The 17,385-nt window shown below is 44.4% G+C and overlaps 1 protein-coding gene across 3 annotated transcripts in view; it reads right to left on the bottom strand.

Annotated features, from left to right (window-relative positions):
- Positions 1-777: 777 nt before the first annotated feature.
- LOC144127949 (uncharacterized) overlaps positions 778-17,385 on the bottom strand; it is a 53,431-nt gene continuing 36,823 nt past the window's right edge. The window contains exons 4-5 of one of the 3 annotated variants that reach the window (XM_077660968.1): positions 10,244-10,456; positions 778-5,358 (exon numbers count right to left, since the gene is read on the bottom strand). In XM_077660968.1, the coding sequence (XP_077517094.1) occupies positions 3,532-5,358; positions 10,244-10,456 (2,040 nt within the window). In that variant the 3' untranslated portion in view covers positions 778-3,531. The remainder of the gene's footprint in view (positions 5,359-10,243; positions 10,457-17,385) is intronic. The other 2 variants (XM_077660967.1, XM_077660966.1) reach the window with 2 other exon arrangements.

The raw sequence follows: 17,385 nt of genomic DNA, 5'->3' as shown, positions 1-17,385 counted from the left end.
TTCCCTTGACAACAAATCTGCAGCTGGCAAAGATGATATTAAGGTCTTACCGATTAAAGCAGTTCCCAGTGTTATTGCAAAGCCCCTAACCCATAGTTACAATCAAATGCTATCCCTTGGTGTTTAACCGGATTAAAAATCGCTCGTGTTACTTTATTACACAAAGGTGGTAAATACAATCAGTTAAACAATTACACACCAATCTCAGTCTTATCACTGTTCTCCAACGTTGCACAGCGTATCCTATATAATCGATTTAGTACCTTTTTATTGTCAAAGAAAGTTATCATCGAACAGCAGTACGGATTTCAAAAAGGAAAGAACTGAAATGCCCTGCTGCGCATGAAAGCAAAATCATTCGTAATATTGAAGGCAAGTTATTTACAATTGAAATTTACTTAGATTTTCGGAAGGCATTTGATTCTATACAGCACCATATCTTGTTCAACAAGCTCGAAGCATATGGCTTTAGAGGCACCAAACAGTCTTATAGGAAGCCATCTACATGCGAGGTCCCAGTTCACATCCATACATGGCATTGCAACGGGGAAAGGTAATATTAAATACGACGTTCCTCAGGGCTCTATACTTGGCCCGTTGCTATTTGTACTGTGTATTAATGACATCGTTAACATTTCGTCAGCGGGAGAAATGTTGCTGTATGCTGATGATACCAGTGTATTTTTTGACGGAGAGAGCCTTGAGGGACTTGAAGCCACGTCAAATGCATGGCTGCATGAGCTCAGTTTATGGGTGTGAACAAACAAGCTTCAAATAAATACAAAGAAAACAAAATACATGATATTTTATTCAAAAAATTAGCCCAATGTCTTCAATACAAACCTGAACTTTAATGATGCATTGCTTGAGCACGTAGGTCATAATTCATTTTTAGGTGTTACTTTTCAGTAGAACCTAGCATGGTCCTATCATGTAGAAAATATAAGAATGAAAGTAGCGAGATGTACTAGAATATTATGCCGCCTTTGTAATCTTGTCTCTCCCGGGCTCAAAAAGCTGCTTGTACACTCACACTTTATTACTGTGCCTTAATATGTGGAACCGGAATTAACTCACGATAGACTATCTGCACTGCAGTGAAGGGCGATTAGAACACAATATAAAAAAAATGTACACCTTGTAACCTTCATGAGAACAAAATATCAGACCTTTTCACGAAATATATATACAGAAATTATCTGCATACATATTTTCTGAAGTATCAAGCTATTACACTCGATTTCTTAGTCTATCTAAATAGAGATACTGGTCACAATATGCATAGGACTTTCATTGTTATAGGAAAACTAAGGACAAATTATGCTAAGCAGACAATTCACTATCAAATTATGTAATAAATTATCCAGACATTCTCGAGATCACAAAAACATGTAGTCTGAGAACGTCCAAACGCAGAATACAAATTCTGTTCACTTCAAATAGAAGGCCAAGCACGTACGAATAATAATTTTTAATTGCAAATTTATAGTGTCCTGATTTCAATATTTGTGTAGAAAATGTTAACAATAACGTGTTTCTTTTTTTTTTGAACTTGTCAAATGCGTCATGCGCATTTTTGTACGGTGATCAATGTTATGTCCAACTGTATATATACTGTCTACATGTATTTTGCAACTGCTGCTGTTGTGCCCAGTGGGGCCAGGGCGTCGTCAGGAGACTAATTACCTCCTTTTGTCCTGCCCCACGAGCAGTACCATGTATTGCCGGACCAATAAGTTAATAAGAAAATATCAGCATCAATATCACCAGCTCCAGTGTTTCATGACTGTCAAAGGGATGAGAGTTGTGGTTCACCGTAGTTGTGGAACTTGTCGCTTTCGCGTGCTGCCACCGAGCATTGTAGTTTTAGCAGTTTTAGCACGATGGGTAAGCACCTTAATAGCTACAAGGCTGGCAGTTTGCTGTTGAACACAGCAAGCACGCGGTAGGCAGGAAATTCGATGTGGCCGATAAGTGCATCCGACGATAATGCAACCAAAAGGATGGATTGAGGAACACAAGCTGAAAAAAGCACGCTTTCCGAGGCAAGCAGTGCAAGTTTCCAGAGCAGGAAGAAGAGCTGCTCTGCTAAGTGATGGAAGCGCAGAATAAACAGCTACGCTTTGACAGCAGACATGCTGTGCGACTTCTTGTGGGATGCGCGTGCACCGGAGCACAGCATCAGCTCGGAGTCGGACTACACTGTGAGTGGCGACTGAAAGTGGAATAAATGCCGCTGACTTCCTGATTGGTGTGTTTCTATTTTAATTTTTTTTGCAAATCGCGTGTATGGACCACACCCCGAAAACTGGCCCTCAAATCTGCAAAAAAGAGCGGCGCAAACAGGCATTTATATGGTATTGGTATTATAGCCAATGGTGCTTCAAACCATTCATTATAAAGCCCAGCAAAAATGTTTTGAAAGCTTTCTAGTTGCAGCGAAAAATTGGCATCGGAGTAAGCCTGGCATTTAAATTAACTTTGTGCTCCAAATAGCAGTCACTCAATCTCTCAAGTAGAATCTGGTTTCTGTTCGTTTTACATGCAAAAGGGAACTAGCATTTCTAATTACTGCATCCATTGCTGCCATGAGAATGCAAACAGATAACAAGGAAACATGAAACACATTAGTCAAGACATTCAAACTTCACTGTTAAGGTGAACCAAAGCTTCTAAACCAACATGCCGCAACTACGAAAACGAAACTACTGACACTGTGCACATTTTATAGGCATGTGAATGTTCCTGTTCGATATTCTTGGCTGTAACGTAAAACTTACAGAATTGTAAGGAAACCAAGAAAACACCGCTGAATTTTTCCCCAGCCCCCTCATATTTTTGAGCAGCTGAGAGACATTGTTTGAAAGTGCATATCTCTCAGAGCAGTGGGAAAAACTTAACTTTGTCTACATCTTTTCAGAGAACAGCAAAAGAATACAAACATGGCATAATGCTCCAAGATGTTCTAAGGTTACAGCAGCACACATTTTTTTACACACTTTAGTCAAAGGGCAGTGTCTGGAATTATATTTAAGCAGTGGGGATGATCAAAAAGAATACAAATAAAGTAACAGCAGTGATTCCACCTACGGTTGAACACAGGCCAGAACATATGGGGGGAAAACCATGAGCCATGGCTGAGTTGAGAAAAAAAAATCGTGAGGAAAGCCTAAATTTTTTCTGCAGAAACACTGCAAATAAGCTCTCTAGCAAAAAAACCTGCATATAAGACACAATTTACATTACAGAACAGGGTTTTGTGAACAGTCAACGAGATATAAAAGTTGCATGAGGCACTGTGCTGGACATAGAGCTGCAGCTTCCCGACAACAGACACACAAGTGAAAATGAAATTGCAATATTCAGTGCATCCAATAGTCACTCCGAGAGGCAGCAGAAGTTTAAAACTATAGCTGTTCTGATCAGTTGTTCCAATGTTTAAGGTCCATTCTGAGCCCCGCTGATGCATTTGTGGAAAAAAATGAAAAGACCACATATTGCACAAGAGAGCACGTCATCACTTGCACTACTTCATCGTCGCTTCCGCTTTTGTGACTTTATCCTACCTGTCTCATCCAGCACATCACTGATGTTCAAGAAGTCACGTACACACAACCAAGCATCCACTCCAAGCTCATGGATTTGCTTTCGCCCATCGAGCCTCTCATAGCAGACAAGTTCACTGCGCACGACGCCCGTAATTTGCCAGAAATCCATCCGCACACGTTGCCTGCACTCATTAAGCATTGTGCTCACTTCAGAGGGGCTGCTCTGGAGTTTAAGCAGAACATTGGACATCACCTGCGGGTGCCATGACAAGCGCTCGAAAGCGGCTGCTGCCCGCTTAACAGACAAGCCTAGCACAAATTCCACAGCGCACTCAACAAGTGACAGGTTGCGCTGCCTCAGCTGCTCGACAATTTTCCATATGTGGAGGTTGCTGGGGTACCATGAGGTGCATATATGGGTTAGTGTGTAGCTATTAGGAAGCAGTTGAGCCAGGTTCTCAAGGAGCACACTGCATGCATGGTAGCCAGAATTCAAGAAGACAAGGTGGCACAACTTCCTGCTGGCCGCCACCCACTTGCAGAGCTTGGTGACATCGCTGCACTGCATGGACCAGTAATTGATAGAGAGTTTCTCTATCGTTGTGTTCTCGCAAAGGCCCTCGACAACAATGTGAACACACTCTTCAGAGATACGAAACATAAAGGAGACCTCTTTCAAGGCTCGTGTCGAAGACAAGTAGGTGGCAAGGAGGGACACGTGCTCAATGCCCATTCTGGAATCCGAATTGTCGACATAGAGCTCTAACTTGGTGATGTGGTCATGAAGAATGACGGCTGTGACAACATTGCGAAAGCTCAATGCATCCAGTTCCAACTGGTGGCGCACCTTGCTCAGCATCTTGCCACATGACTGCAGGGCCGATATGAATACCTCTGGCTGCATATTACAAGAGTCCAACCTGACCTTGTCAGCAATACACGTGTCTCGCAATAAGCAGTAAAATGGCATGGATGAGGACTGGTACATGGTCCCGCCAAAGGTGATCTCCTCCAGTGAGCGACAGGCGGTGGCTGCTTCCAAAAGCAGGCGGATCCAGTTTTCGGAGAAAACGGATGCGGTAAAAGTGAGCCTCCGCAGTGAAGATGTCCCCCGCAAGGCCATCACGAAAGGCGAGGTCATCCACTCTAACGATGCAGCACTTTCCCTTCCATACAAGAAAAGAGACAGCCCTTCGCACTGCAGAAACTTGACCTCACGCAGGGTTGTGTTTTGAGTAGCAAGAGTGGCAAACGAACGCAGGGTAAAAGGCTGTGGGTAAAATTTTTTGATGGCCAGTGACTGCAGAGTTGAGTTCTTCAGGAGGGCCTTAAAGACCTTCTCCACCGTCAATATATCAAACCTGGATCTGCAGAAAATGAAAAGTTTCTTCACTGTTGCATTGTGGGCAAGATAACGGCAAAAGGTATCTCCACATTTACCAAGTAACATTGATGAGCTGATGAAGAGGCTCTCGATGCTCACATTTTTTTCCAATGACTTCACAAGCGTCACAGACTTGCACAAAAGCAGAACATCCTGCACATCAAGGATGCGAAGAAACTTGGCATTGGCGATATAGGCAGCGACGGCACCCTCAGCAGCCTGCAAGTTGCCAGAGGTGATTACACACTCATTCCAAGATAGCTCCGCAATGTGCTCAGAGTCACGTATGGCGGCAACGATGCTCTCCACTGCTGTGCCTGTCAGCCAACACTTGTCCAGTCGAAGGGTTCTCAGCACACTGCTCCTCAGTGCATCACAGAACAGCTGGAGGTAGCGTGGCAGCATGAAACACAACCCTTCAACGACCTGCAGATAAAATGAAAGGCAACACAAGGCCATATTTTAGCAGAGTAGAACCAACTCTGTCTTGTTTTGTTGTTTTACAAGACATAACTAGCACACTTTTTTCTAAAGTCATACACAGTTTAAAAATATATTAATTTAATGCCCACAGGCATGATTCTCCTGAACTAGAAGGGGCACTATTAGGCGATAGCATAGAAGCCTCATGAGAGTGAAAACCCGCCAAACGGAGTCGTCACACTGGTGGGCACTCACATCACCAGAACGGAGAAATCCCATTGGCTAATGAGACGTGACATCACCAGGCTGGCGAATGCTCGCTGGCTCAAGAAAAGCGACACCGCCAGGCCAGGTTAGTCTGTGTGAAGCCTGCACCTGCCAATTGTGGCAGGCGTGCACGGGAAGAGGACACTGAAGAAATGATTTCGCACATTAGAAAAAAAACAAGAACATTACTGTGTGTAATGTGTGGTAATGAGGGCCGCACAATGAGACTCTATGCTTTTGCATTACCACGAATAACTAGTAAGTGTCCCACAAGTTCTTCTGTTAAACAACATCACTGAGCGCGCATGACTAAAAGCACATTTCAAACATGAAGAGCATTATGCACGACTGTCTTTTTAATGCAGGGTTCATTATGGAACGCATGCATGGTGACATAGTGCTTTGTTATCCACAAAGAGGCGGGGCGAGTGATATATTATCGCTTGAATTCCACTCCATTTTGATTCATTTTGCAAGTCCGCCCCATGCTCTCGCTGTCACTGGAATAAATAATAATAATAATAATTGGCTTTTGGGGGAAGGAAATATCGCAGTATCTGCCTCATATATCACTGCGCCGTAAGGGAAGGGATAAAGCAGGAAGTGAAAGAAGAAAGGAAGAAGTGCCGTAGTGGAGGGCACCGGAATAATTTCGACCACCTGGGGATCTTTAACGTGTACTGACATCACCCAGCACACGGGCACCTAAGCGTTTTGCTTCCACAAAAACACAGCCGCTGCGGTCTGATTCGAACCCAGGAACTCTGGATCAGTAGCCAAGCGCCCTAACCACTGAGCCACCACGGTGGGTCACTGTTTTTTTTTTACTGGAATAAAACAGAAAAGATAGGTAGATGGAGAGAATTGAAAAGAATAGGGCAAAAAGAAATATTCGTAGCTGTCATACTCTCTTTACATGCCTTCCAGCCACTGCTTACAAACAGAGCAGAAGGCACCGTTAACTGCTTGAAGAAGACAGCACACGGAAAAAGGTGACCTGGTTAGGTTCACACTTTCCGCCCACTCACGATTAGAAATATATATTTATATTTACAGTAGCATGCTGCAAGCAGAATTTATAAACACAAAACAAAGCAAAATAGTGAAACTGTATGAGTTAAAACTCAAACAACAGTGACTTGTAAACTGTTTAAGCTTGTTTCTTGCAAAGCAAGAAGACCAACTGACAACTGCTGGATCTTGCTTTCCTGATCTGCCTTTGTCCTTCACCCATTATACAAGGGTTGTTTGTCACCACTGATGTCAATGATTTTAAATCCTCTCCAAAGCACAGATCAACAGTCTACTGTCCCAATTTCCTGCTGGCCGTTTTCAAACACTAGGACATTGATTTCTTCCTTATGTCACAATCTTTCCTTCACATGCTCGAGAAGAGACTGTTTGCCTTACACAAGATTGCCACTATTGGCAAACAACTGCAAGTTTCCCCTGAAGTTTAAAAACAAGTGTGATTCTACTCAGCTCACCACGGAAGCAATCCTCAAGTAAGGCCTCCACATTGGAACAGTTTAGGTGTCTCCAGCGGGTTTTGAATGTTGGAAACAACAGTTTAAGCAATTTCTTTCCTGGGTCTACCACTCTGGTTACAAACATTTACACTAGGTAGTGTTAGTCCACAAGGACTGCTGCAGTTGCCATATAGGGAGGCAATGGACAGCAGCTACAGAGGAAGCCCATTCTTTCGGTTTCACTTCAATGAAACATCGTAGCGGTGGCCTAGTGGTTGAGCATCCGCCTCACATGCGGGAGGTGCAGGGTTTTATCCCCAGTGCCGCCGGGTACCTACCGGTGATACAATGGGTATAAGCTTCTGCCGGCCTGGTGCTCGGCTTAATCAGGGTGAAATGCTTGGGAAATGGGTCTTTGACCTCACCTTGAGCATACGAAAAATACCTTGTGCCATGGCGCTCTTTGGCCACAGGTGCCCTTGCGCCATAAAAATTCACTATCATCACTTCAATGAAAGCTATAACATCAAATTTCTGGAGGTGAATAAGTGTGACGTTTTGTATCGTAGAACGGAGCGTGTCTACCATTTCTAACGTTAATTTGATTACGGACATTGCATGTCCTTAGAGACAATGCAGCATTGCCGGGTGCTTGAGAAGGTTGCCAGTTTCGTCACAGATATTTCTTCCATATTAAGCTGCTAAAAAATCCACTTGGCATACATGTACTTGCTGAGCAAGCTCACGAAATGTATACGTGTTTTTATAATGGCCTCCTGCGCCGTGACTGATGTAGGTCAGCTCCACATACAAAAGTGCCTTCTTCGTCAGCCACTTACAGACCTGATGACACTAGAGCATGTAGAAGGCGAATTTTAGTGAGTGTCAACCCTTACGACAGCGAAGCTACAGGCTCTATTTGCTTGTCATGATGATGCAGATGAACATGAGAGCTTGTCACTTTTTTAATAGTGGTACAACTATGTTACTTTGGGCAAGTCAGCCCATCCAGTTTTGCCCAGGTTCAATGGGTGAGACACTGGTACATTTGAGGAAAACTCTTTTTCGTTGCCTAGGAGTGTCGCTTAGAAAAACCTTGACTTGTTTATTTTCTCAAGACAGCCTAGAAGGTGTTCTATGCCCATATTCGATTTTCCTTTCTTTGAATGCCTTTTCCATACATTGCATGCAATTCCTCTTCGTTGCCTAGAACTGCAAGTCTAGGTACCATGAGCGATCGAGCAGGTGGGTACTCTTAAAACCTGCGGACTCTGTGATTAGTGTCTGGAAGCAGGGGCATAGCCAGGGAGCTTCAGCCCCCCCCCCCCCCCCCCCCCGCCCCCCCAAATTTTTTCAAACTGTCACAGACCGCCGATCAAATCAACCACCAGCGCCAGAAGTCATTCTGAATTTTGCCACCTACAGTGTCTTTTTTCAGACTAGAAAAGACATTTGGGCACGAACATTGCTAACTCGGGTTGGATTTCGTGGCAACTCCAATGCACCTGGAGTCATGTAACACAAGGGGCCCCATCCTAGCAAAAAACTTTGAAGGGCCTATCGATGTCTCGCTGTTAAGACTAAAATTTCGGTGCAATTACTCGCAATACATGACCGGTGACAGCTGCTGCTGTGCAGTACACTGAAACGAAGGACATCGTCAATGAGATTTTTCCCTGGCCGTTGCATATGTACAAAAATTTAAAGAATCATGAACGACAAACATTTATTAAAGTATTTGTCCTCTACTTGCTAATTTCTTGGCCCTTACGTTTTTCATATCAATGGCATGCACTAGACTTCATGCGATATTTCCTTTACTTAATACTCAAAAACATGGAAGCATTGGCATCAGTTATGTCTGCCACAAGTGAACTACAAGGGGATAGTTGGTGTGACATGATTACAAAACATCAAACTGAGCAGGAGACAAGCACAGCACAGAAGGACGAACTCATCCTGTTTGCTTCTCTGCTGTGCTTGTCCCCCGCTCAGTTTTAAGTTTTTCTGATCATGTCTGCACGATTTTTAAGACATACGAACACATTCTATTATTTAAAAATACACATTTCACTTGTCTAGACAATGTGTAGCGTTATGTAATACACAATGGCATTGTCAATGGCAATGCAGTTATTACTGTTGCGTTTGATCTTTCCACATATTCTATGAGGAGGCCACGCTGCAACATGAGCCCTCCCCCAAACAAATTTTCTGGCTACGCCACTGTCTGGAAGCGAAAAACGGTGTAGGTAAGCCTCAAAGGTCCAGGCACAAAAAAAAAAAAAATCTGCCTTGACACCACTGCAGTTGCCTTGAGAAAACTGCTAGAGATGGCCATAACTATGTTTCACTTTCTGATCTTTCCTAGCTGACAAAAGTTCCATTTCCCACGAAAGTGGCCCCTTTGTAATTAGAACCCAGTATTCTATCATTACAGGCACACATAAATTTGTCCTCAGCATCGCTTTAACCTTTTATAAAGCACAAGCTGTGTGCATGTCTAACATGCATATTAATGGTAAAATTGCTCCTAATATGACTCTAGGAACTGAATGCCATCATGTCTACTACTACTGCGGTTTCTACTACCTACTGGTTTTCCAGAAAAGAGAGGTACACAGCTGCACCAATTCCATTGCAAAAAGACCTAAATTATAATTCTTATTCTCACCTCAGTCTATTGCATGTATATTAAACAACTGGTATTACAACTGAAAATTGCTTCAAGAAGTATTATGAGGTAGTTGACAGATGGAAAATGCTTAAAAGCTGAACAACTTTTCAAGACTTTTTTACTCGCCAAAAAGATACTTGCCAAACTGTACACCCGCACTTGTAAAAACACACAGAACACCAAGGAAGCCTACTGGCGAAAGATAAAAACACACTGAATGGCTTTTTTATAGTTCTGTAGAACTCAGCACACAAAAATAGGGTACGAACGTGCACCATTTTCCTGGCATTTGAAACAAGTGGGCCATATGTCCAGCTGTTGCACAGAGGGTTAACGTGCTGGAAGTCTGGAAAGCCATGCTACTCACATGCAGCATGATGAGCCTGTGCAGTGTTCACACCAGCTAAAGGCAAAAAATTTGTTAAGACGGATGGTGGTTGTATTAGACAGCAAAAAATAGCTTGAAGCCACGCACCTCAACGCAGCGGTGCCTGGTCAGCAGGCAGTGCAGCAAGGTGGCTTGGATGTGCAGGTTGTTGCCAAAGTTTATCCTGAGCTCGGAGGCGTCGAGGGCAAGCCTGCCCGGTGCAACCTCAAAAGCCTTTATGCCCATGTAGAAGAAATACTCGTTCAGCACTGGCAACAGATTCAGCACCACGGGACAGGTGGCAGTAGGATTGGACCAGCACTGAAATCAGACGTGGTGAACCGGCAAGCAGCCATGAACAGGGCTGGCACACCCCCGCCAGAATTGCTGCAGTGTTGTACCACAGGCACTGAGGCAGCCAGCACAAAGCATGAAAAAGAGTGCCAGTCAAAGGGAAATGAAAACTGCTTATGAGGAAAGGTGCAGTAAGTCTTTCTTCCCCACTGTATTATTTATAAATAAATAAGTATGCAGTCCGAACAGCGGCAGCGCACACTCTGAATGGCCTTTGCACAGGGGGTGCTCCCTCCCTGTCTGCCGCTGCTGCAAGATCATGGCGCTGTCACCATACTCTTCCTTCGCATGCGGACCAGGCGCTCGCATAGCAAGAGTTTTGGCAAGTTTACTGTGCAGTTGCATTTTCAGCGGATTGCAGCTTGGCTTGAAAATAAGAATGCTGATATGCCTGAGGACATGGGCCTGCACATGTTTTATTCATTCACTAAGTTGCGATTCTTTAACTATTTACAAGCAGGGATATGATGGCAATTAGGTTTATGTTCTCCAATGAGGTATATCAAACTCGAGGAGCACATGGAGCACCCCATGACAGTTTCTGCTGCTATTGATATATAAGGGGCCCACAAGATAATATGGGCATGCCATGAGGAAGCGTCACCTTTTGCTGTTTCATGCTGAACAGCCAAAGATACACAAAAAACTTTGGCACAGAGTGACAGTAAGTTCCCTCGGAGGAGCACTGTGAATGCAAGGCTTTAAGAACTGAATACTCGGTACCAGTAAGTGAACTCAGAGTCTAAATCTTTTTGGCACGCCAACAAATAAGCAAGCCGTGCTTCATGCTGTCAAAGAAAAGAAATCTGTACAGGTTAATTGTGGGAAAAATTTATTTGCAGTAAGCGTGCTCATAAAGGTGTAACATGTGCACCTTATTGCACTGGTCCCCACTTAATACTTAGACATCGCTTGAATGCATAGCATTTCCCTTCGTTCTTTGGCACAGCCATTTCATATCTGAAACACTAGTTTTCTAGAAAGTAAAAACTGCTCGCAAGTTATACTGTGCTCTGCCTTTCTACAGCCTTGTCATTACCATTTCTGATTAATCTTGCTCACAGAACGCACTGCTAACACGATGTCAAAAAAAATCTGGCTGCACATTAAAAAAAATGCCAATTTTCTGCAATCTAAACCATGCAGGTCCAGTCAACCTTAGAGATGCACTTTTACCTGGTTACGACAACGATGCATGTGCACAAAATGGAAATGAGGCATAGCAACAATTATATGGTAGCACAAGTGATGCAGTTCACCAAAAGACAAAAACATGATGGATAACTCAATTCTCTTTTACAAAAATATATACCGTATATACACGCATAATTTGCGCACCCTTAACTCATCACCCAGGTTTACAAAAAAATATTTTTACTCTCATATTTTATGCACCGCGCTGCGCTAGACCACCATCATGAACGCAGGCTCTAACCTATGGCTCTACCCAGTAGCATTCGGCTATTCTGCGTGTTTGCTCAGAAGGCTTTTTGAATCTTTTGTGCACTGGGCGTTCATAGTGGTGTCAGAGGCCGCTGTTACAATCGCGACGGCACCAGCGGCATCGCCACTCGGAACGGCCAGCAGCGCTTCTGGGGAGGATCGGCAGCTGATAGAAGAGCCAACACCGCTGTTTGTTTGGCTGATGCATGTGACTCGACTGCCGGCTATGCTTTTCTTGGTGGCTATGACGGCTTGTGTTTCGTTGTTCGGTCATGTCTTGCGATGGGATATCACAACTATACGGCAAGTTTCAAACTGCTTCTCACTGTGGTTCTTTCTAGTTCTGGCCTCTTTTCTCAATTTTTCTCTTATATTTCTTGTTCTTTATTTTTCTTCCTCTTTTTCTTTGGGCACCTGTTCTTGGTTCTGTTTTCATATTGACCTTTTTATGTGAAATAATAAACCAGCTCACGCGGCTTAAAACACGGCGCGGAGTGGCGAAGCCAGCAAGAATAACCGCATGCGCACAAGTTTGCCTATAGACGACAATCGTTGTGTCGGCAAACTTGTGCGCACGCGGCTATTCTAGCTGGCTTCGCAGCTCTGTGCCGTGATAAGGCGCCGACAAGCAGTTTGGTCGATGCTTGCGCGGTACTGTTAAAGAATTGTGGGGTGTGATAACTGATTTATAGCTTCGCTCTTGCTATCCCGGACGAAGTTGCGAAAGCAAACTTACGGAATCCGGAACTACCGAACAATTTGCTGGGCCGCAAGCGATGGCGCTGTTTTAGCGGTTTATTCAGCTTCACGCATGCGCCTTCATGCCATCCCGCGGTGGGGGGGCCAGTGCGGGGTGCGGGTCCGGATGTTGACGTATACGCAGCAACATACACTATAACTATATTGCGCGTTGTGACCTTTGCAGAGTTTTTGAAGTCGCACTCGTGAAATCCCCACGTAATTTGCGCACCCCCTTCTTCGAGCCCTAATTTCTGAATGAAAAGTGCGCAAATTATGCGCATAAATACGGTATGAGGAATACTTCCCTTATCTGATAGGGAATTATACATATGCTGTAAGTGAATATACATGAGGCACAAAAAAAAACACTTCTCAAATTTTTTAAAAGCATTCTCAACCCACCTCTCCCGACACGTACTGCAGCTCCTGATGTTTAGAATCCTCTCTCCGGCTATCTGTACCAGCACACCTAACCTCAATTTATGTGTAAAGAGATTCATTGTTAATATTAATCTGCATTATCAATGCGGGATACTTCATCACACAATTCAGACATATATGATGCAGGACATACAGACCTAGCACAAAACTTGCGAATTCTGAATCTGTATTCTTTGCCGCTCGGCTTCAGCACCTGCCATTCCGGCCTGGGCCATTGCTAGCGATTAGCCTACATTCAGTACACACTATGAAAGATAAGCAGTGCAAATAAGCAGATCGAAGTCCGTCCCTACCATTAAAAGCCATAATACACGTCCTATACTCTCTTTGGCATCTGGAAACTGAACGGCGACTTCTCCTTATGCGGTTTTTAACTCCAAATATATCAAAGAAAATATGTGTCTCATCGGTCAGCACGAAGTAGAGCAACCCTCCAAGTTTTGTTTTTCCTTATTGCTTAACACGCGGCACCTCTTGTGAATGTGCGTGCAAAGGCACGAACCCAGGCGCACAGCCCCTGTTGCTACAGAAGTGAATGGCGGGACAGGTTAAGTCAGGAGGAGTAGGGTCGTCATGCTCCTAGCAGTGGTAGAGCGAAATTCGAATAGAAAGGCTCTCATTGTGTTTGCCACAAGTGCGCACGCCATAAGAGAGCTTGCGGCACGCCCCGCTAGAGTCCGGCTGTGCTGCCAGAGGTTTGGTTTGGTTTATGGGGGTTTAACGTCCAAAAGCGACCCAGGCTATGAGAGACGCCGTAGCGAAGGGCTCCGGAAATTTCAACCACCTGGGGTTCTTTAACGTGCACTGAGATCGCACAGTGCACGGGCCTCTAGAATTTTGCCTCCATCAAAATTCGACCGCCGCGGCCGGAATCGAACCCGCTTCTTTTGGGCCAGCAGCCGAGCGCTATAACCACTCAGCCACCGCGGCGGCCGTACTAGCATAGGGCTTCGGTAGTTTAAGACACAAAAAACTTTAAACCTGGACATTTGAGTCGCGCATTGAGGGAAGGGGTGAAGGAAGAGATGAAAGAAAGAAGAAAGGCACCATAGTGAAGGGCTCCATGTTAACTACGACCACCTGTGGTTCTTTAATGTCTGCTCACATGCATAGGTGGTCATTAGATGAGACGACAAATCTGTTTAGCAGTACTGGTTACACATTTCACTTTTACAATGACCGTCTCCCCATGGCATCTTTGAATTGAATTTCCCCGGTGCTTTTTGTTCTGGTGCAGAGGAAGCTTCTGGCGGAAGGAGGCCTTCTGAAGAGTGAAGGCTAGAATTGACAGGCATTTTTGTCCTAGGGATAAAGGATTAGTTGGGAAAAAGGACTATGGGCCTACCACAGTAAAACACACTGGTATCACCAGTGTACAGAATAACATCTGCGCTATGTGGTATATGTATAACTTCTTAATTTCATACGCCCACCTAACCTTGTGCCGACCCTTTCTGCACTTGCTTTCTCTTGGAATCCGCTCCGTTACCCTTAAGGACCAGGGGTTATCTTGCCTTCACATTACATGTCCTGCCCAAGCCCATTTCCTTCTCTTGATTTTGACTAGGATGTCATAAACCAATGCTTGTTCCATCACCCACTCTGGCAGCTTATGATCTCTTAATGTTACACCTATTATTTTTCTTTCCACAGCTCGTTGCGTTGTCTTTAAGCTGAACTTTCGTTTGCCTCCACGTTTCTGCCCCCTAGATGAGTACCGGTATGATACAGCTGTTTATAGTTTTCTCTTCAGGGGTATCGGCAAACTGCCATTTATGATCTGAGAGAACCTGCCATATGCACTCCACCCCATTCTTATCCTTCTGGTTATTTCCCTCTCATGATGCAAATCAGCGGCCACTACCTACCCTAAGTAGACGTATTCTCTAACCACTTCCAGCACCTTGCTACAAATCGCAAACTGCAGTTCCCTTGCGAGACTGTTGAACATTACTTTGGTTTTCTGTGTGTTCATTTTAAGGCCTACCAATCCGCTCTGGCTGTCTAAATCATTGTTCATGCTTTGCAGCTCATCCGCTGAGCGACTTAGCAAGACAATGTCACCAACAAACCACAAATTACTTAGGTATTCCCCCCTAAATACTCCTTTAAATGGGTGAAGTGCTAGTCCTTGAATTTCATAGAAAAGGAGATTAGAGAACAAAATATCATGCTTAACACTTTCCTGCCCATGGGAAAAGTAGTGGTTTTTGGGTGGTATAGGAAATATTTTTGTTCCTTCAACAAAACATGCTTGATACTCAAGGAAATAGTATCATTGTTGAGAAGAGGAAATTGTCTTTTTAATGGTGTTAGTCTCAAAGAACATGCTAATTGTAGAAAATTTTGAAAAACAAAATTGCACAAAAATTTCAAACACTGGACAAAATATACAAAAACATCAACATTTTTTTACACACACAAAATATAAAAAAATTTCAGTATATACATTTTGTTGAGGATACATCTGTACAATGTTTCACAAAATTTCAGCTTTCTATGTCTAGAACTTATTGAGGCGGAAAAAAAAACGTTAGGCATGGTGCGTGTCATGCCAACGGGCAAAACAGTTTCTCGACGTAGTGAAACACAAATTGATAGCACAGGTCTCACAGAAGACATTTGTTTTCTGTTCAACTTTTCTGTCTTCATAGCACAACTTACAGTTCCTATAACGCTCCATTTTTTTTTGCTTGTGCTGAAGACCTTGGGGTGCACCACCTGGTGGAACAACTGGAGGAACGGCGGGGTTTACAGAAGGTCGCTCATCAAATCCCAGCAGCTGCTCAGTCAGTTCTAGTCTGAAGGCGAACTGGTCGAAGCGCGAGATTCTTGACAATTCTGCCACCTCTGGATGCTGTCGGCGGTGCTCATCAAACAGTATAAAACTGTTGACTACAGCAATGTCTATACAATGGAAGAACAGGGTCTTCCACCAGCGCACGCACTTCATGAGGACGTTGTAGGATCCGATAAGCTGGTCAGATTTGTCGACTCCCAGCATGCCCACATTGTAGTCGTCTATGAGTTGCGGCTTTCTGATTGAGACTTCGGTCCATTTGTTCTCGACTTTTTTTCTTCGCTTCGCAATAACATAGTCGTTAGCGGTGTGGGCTGTCGACATCATGTGGACAACCCGTTTATCCTTCCATTGCAGATACAATACGTCCTTGTCCCGCAGCCATCGAACATCTCCTCTTCCTGCTTTTTTTTCCCATTTTGTGTCCTTTAGTTCGCTGGGAAAACCGCAGCGGTCTTTTCGGGTCATTCCGCAAGCTAGTGTCTTGAATTCCAGTAGATGGATGAACAAAGATGTTGATGTGTAAAAGTTGTCCAAAAAAATTAAGTATCCCTGATCAAGGTAGTTCTCACACAGCCGCGTCACAACATCAAATGCCAAACCACGTGCACTGGGCGCTTCTCGCTTTCCGGTATACACATTGAATTGAACCGTGTAGCCAGTTTTTGAATCAGCCAGAACCCACAATTTATACCCCCATTTTATTACTTTATCCCTCATATACTGCCGAATTCCAGAACGACCTTTCGACTTCACCATCCTCTCGTCAATGGACAGGTACCGATGCGGCTGAAAGAACTGCAGAGACGAAATGTTCATGTGTTTTAGCAGAGAAGATACGCGGTGAAGCTTCCCGTGGGTTGCGGCAGTGGTCTTCTCTGGGTCCGTCACACTCAAGAATGCCAGTAATGCCTTGAATCGCCTTCTCGGCATCACTTTCGGTGGTACAAGGCCTGCGAACAATCTCCCCGTGTTCCAATATGAGTGCAGACGTGGGACTTGCACGATACCCATGTAGATTAGCAGTCCGATGAACTTCTGCATTTCATCCGGTGTTACTTCTCTCCAGGACCCATCTCTCTCACCGTAAGTTGGTTTTTCAAGAATATGCATCCAGGCACATTTATTTGTATTGTCGCATATCTCTCGGATGATTTCACCAGTGAAAAAAAGAAAAAAGAAATCAACGGCTCTGGAGAACCGCCTAGCGCCACTCCGGAGCGCGATGCCAAGGTCGAGGCCTGGCCGTCGTGCAGGAGAAAACACGACACCCTGCGCAGCCGCCGGCAAATGGTCCCTCCCGAAAGACGTTGCCACCCTGCAGATAAGAAATCTGACCTTCAGCACACGGAGGATATCTACAGATCAGCGTGGGAGCGCAGCGAAACGATTCAGAGAAACCGAAACTTACCGACGGATGCCTGCGGCCGTTCCGGGCTGGATCGACGCACTTTCGCTTTCAGTACTAAAA

Source organism: Amblyomma americanum, chromosome 4 (genome assembly GCF_052857255.1).
Source record: "Amblyomma americanum isolate KBUSLIRL-KWMA chromosome 4, ASM5285725v1, whole genome shotgun sequence".
NCBI lineage: Eukaryota > Metazoa > Arthropoda > Arachnida > Ixodida > Ixodidae > Amblyomma > Amblyomma americanum.
This window is presented reverse-complemented; position numbering and strand designations above follow the sequence as displayed.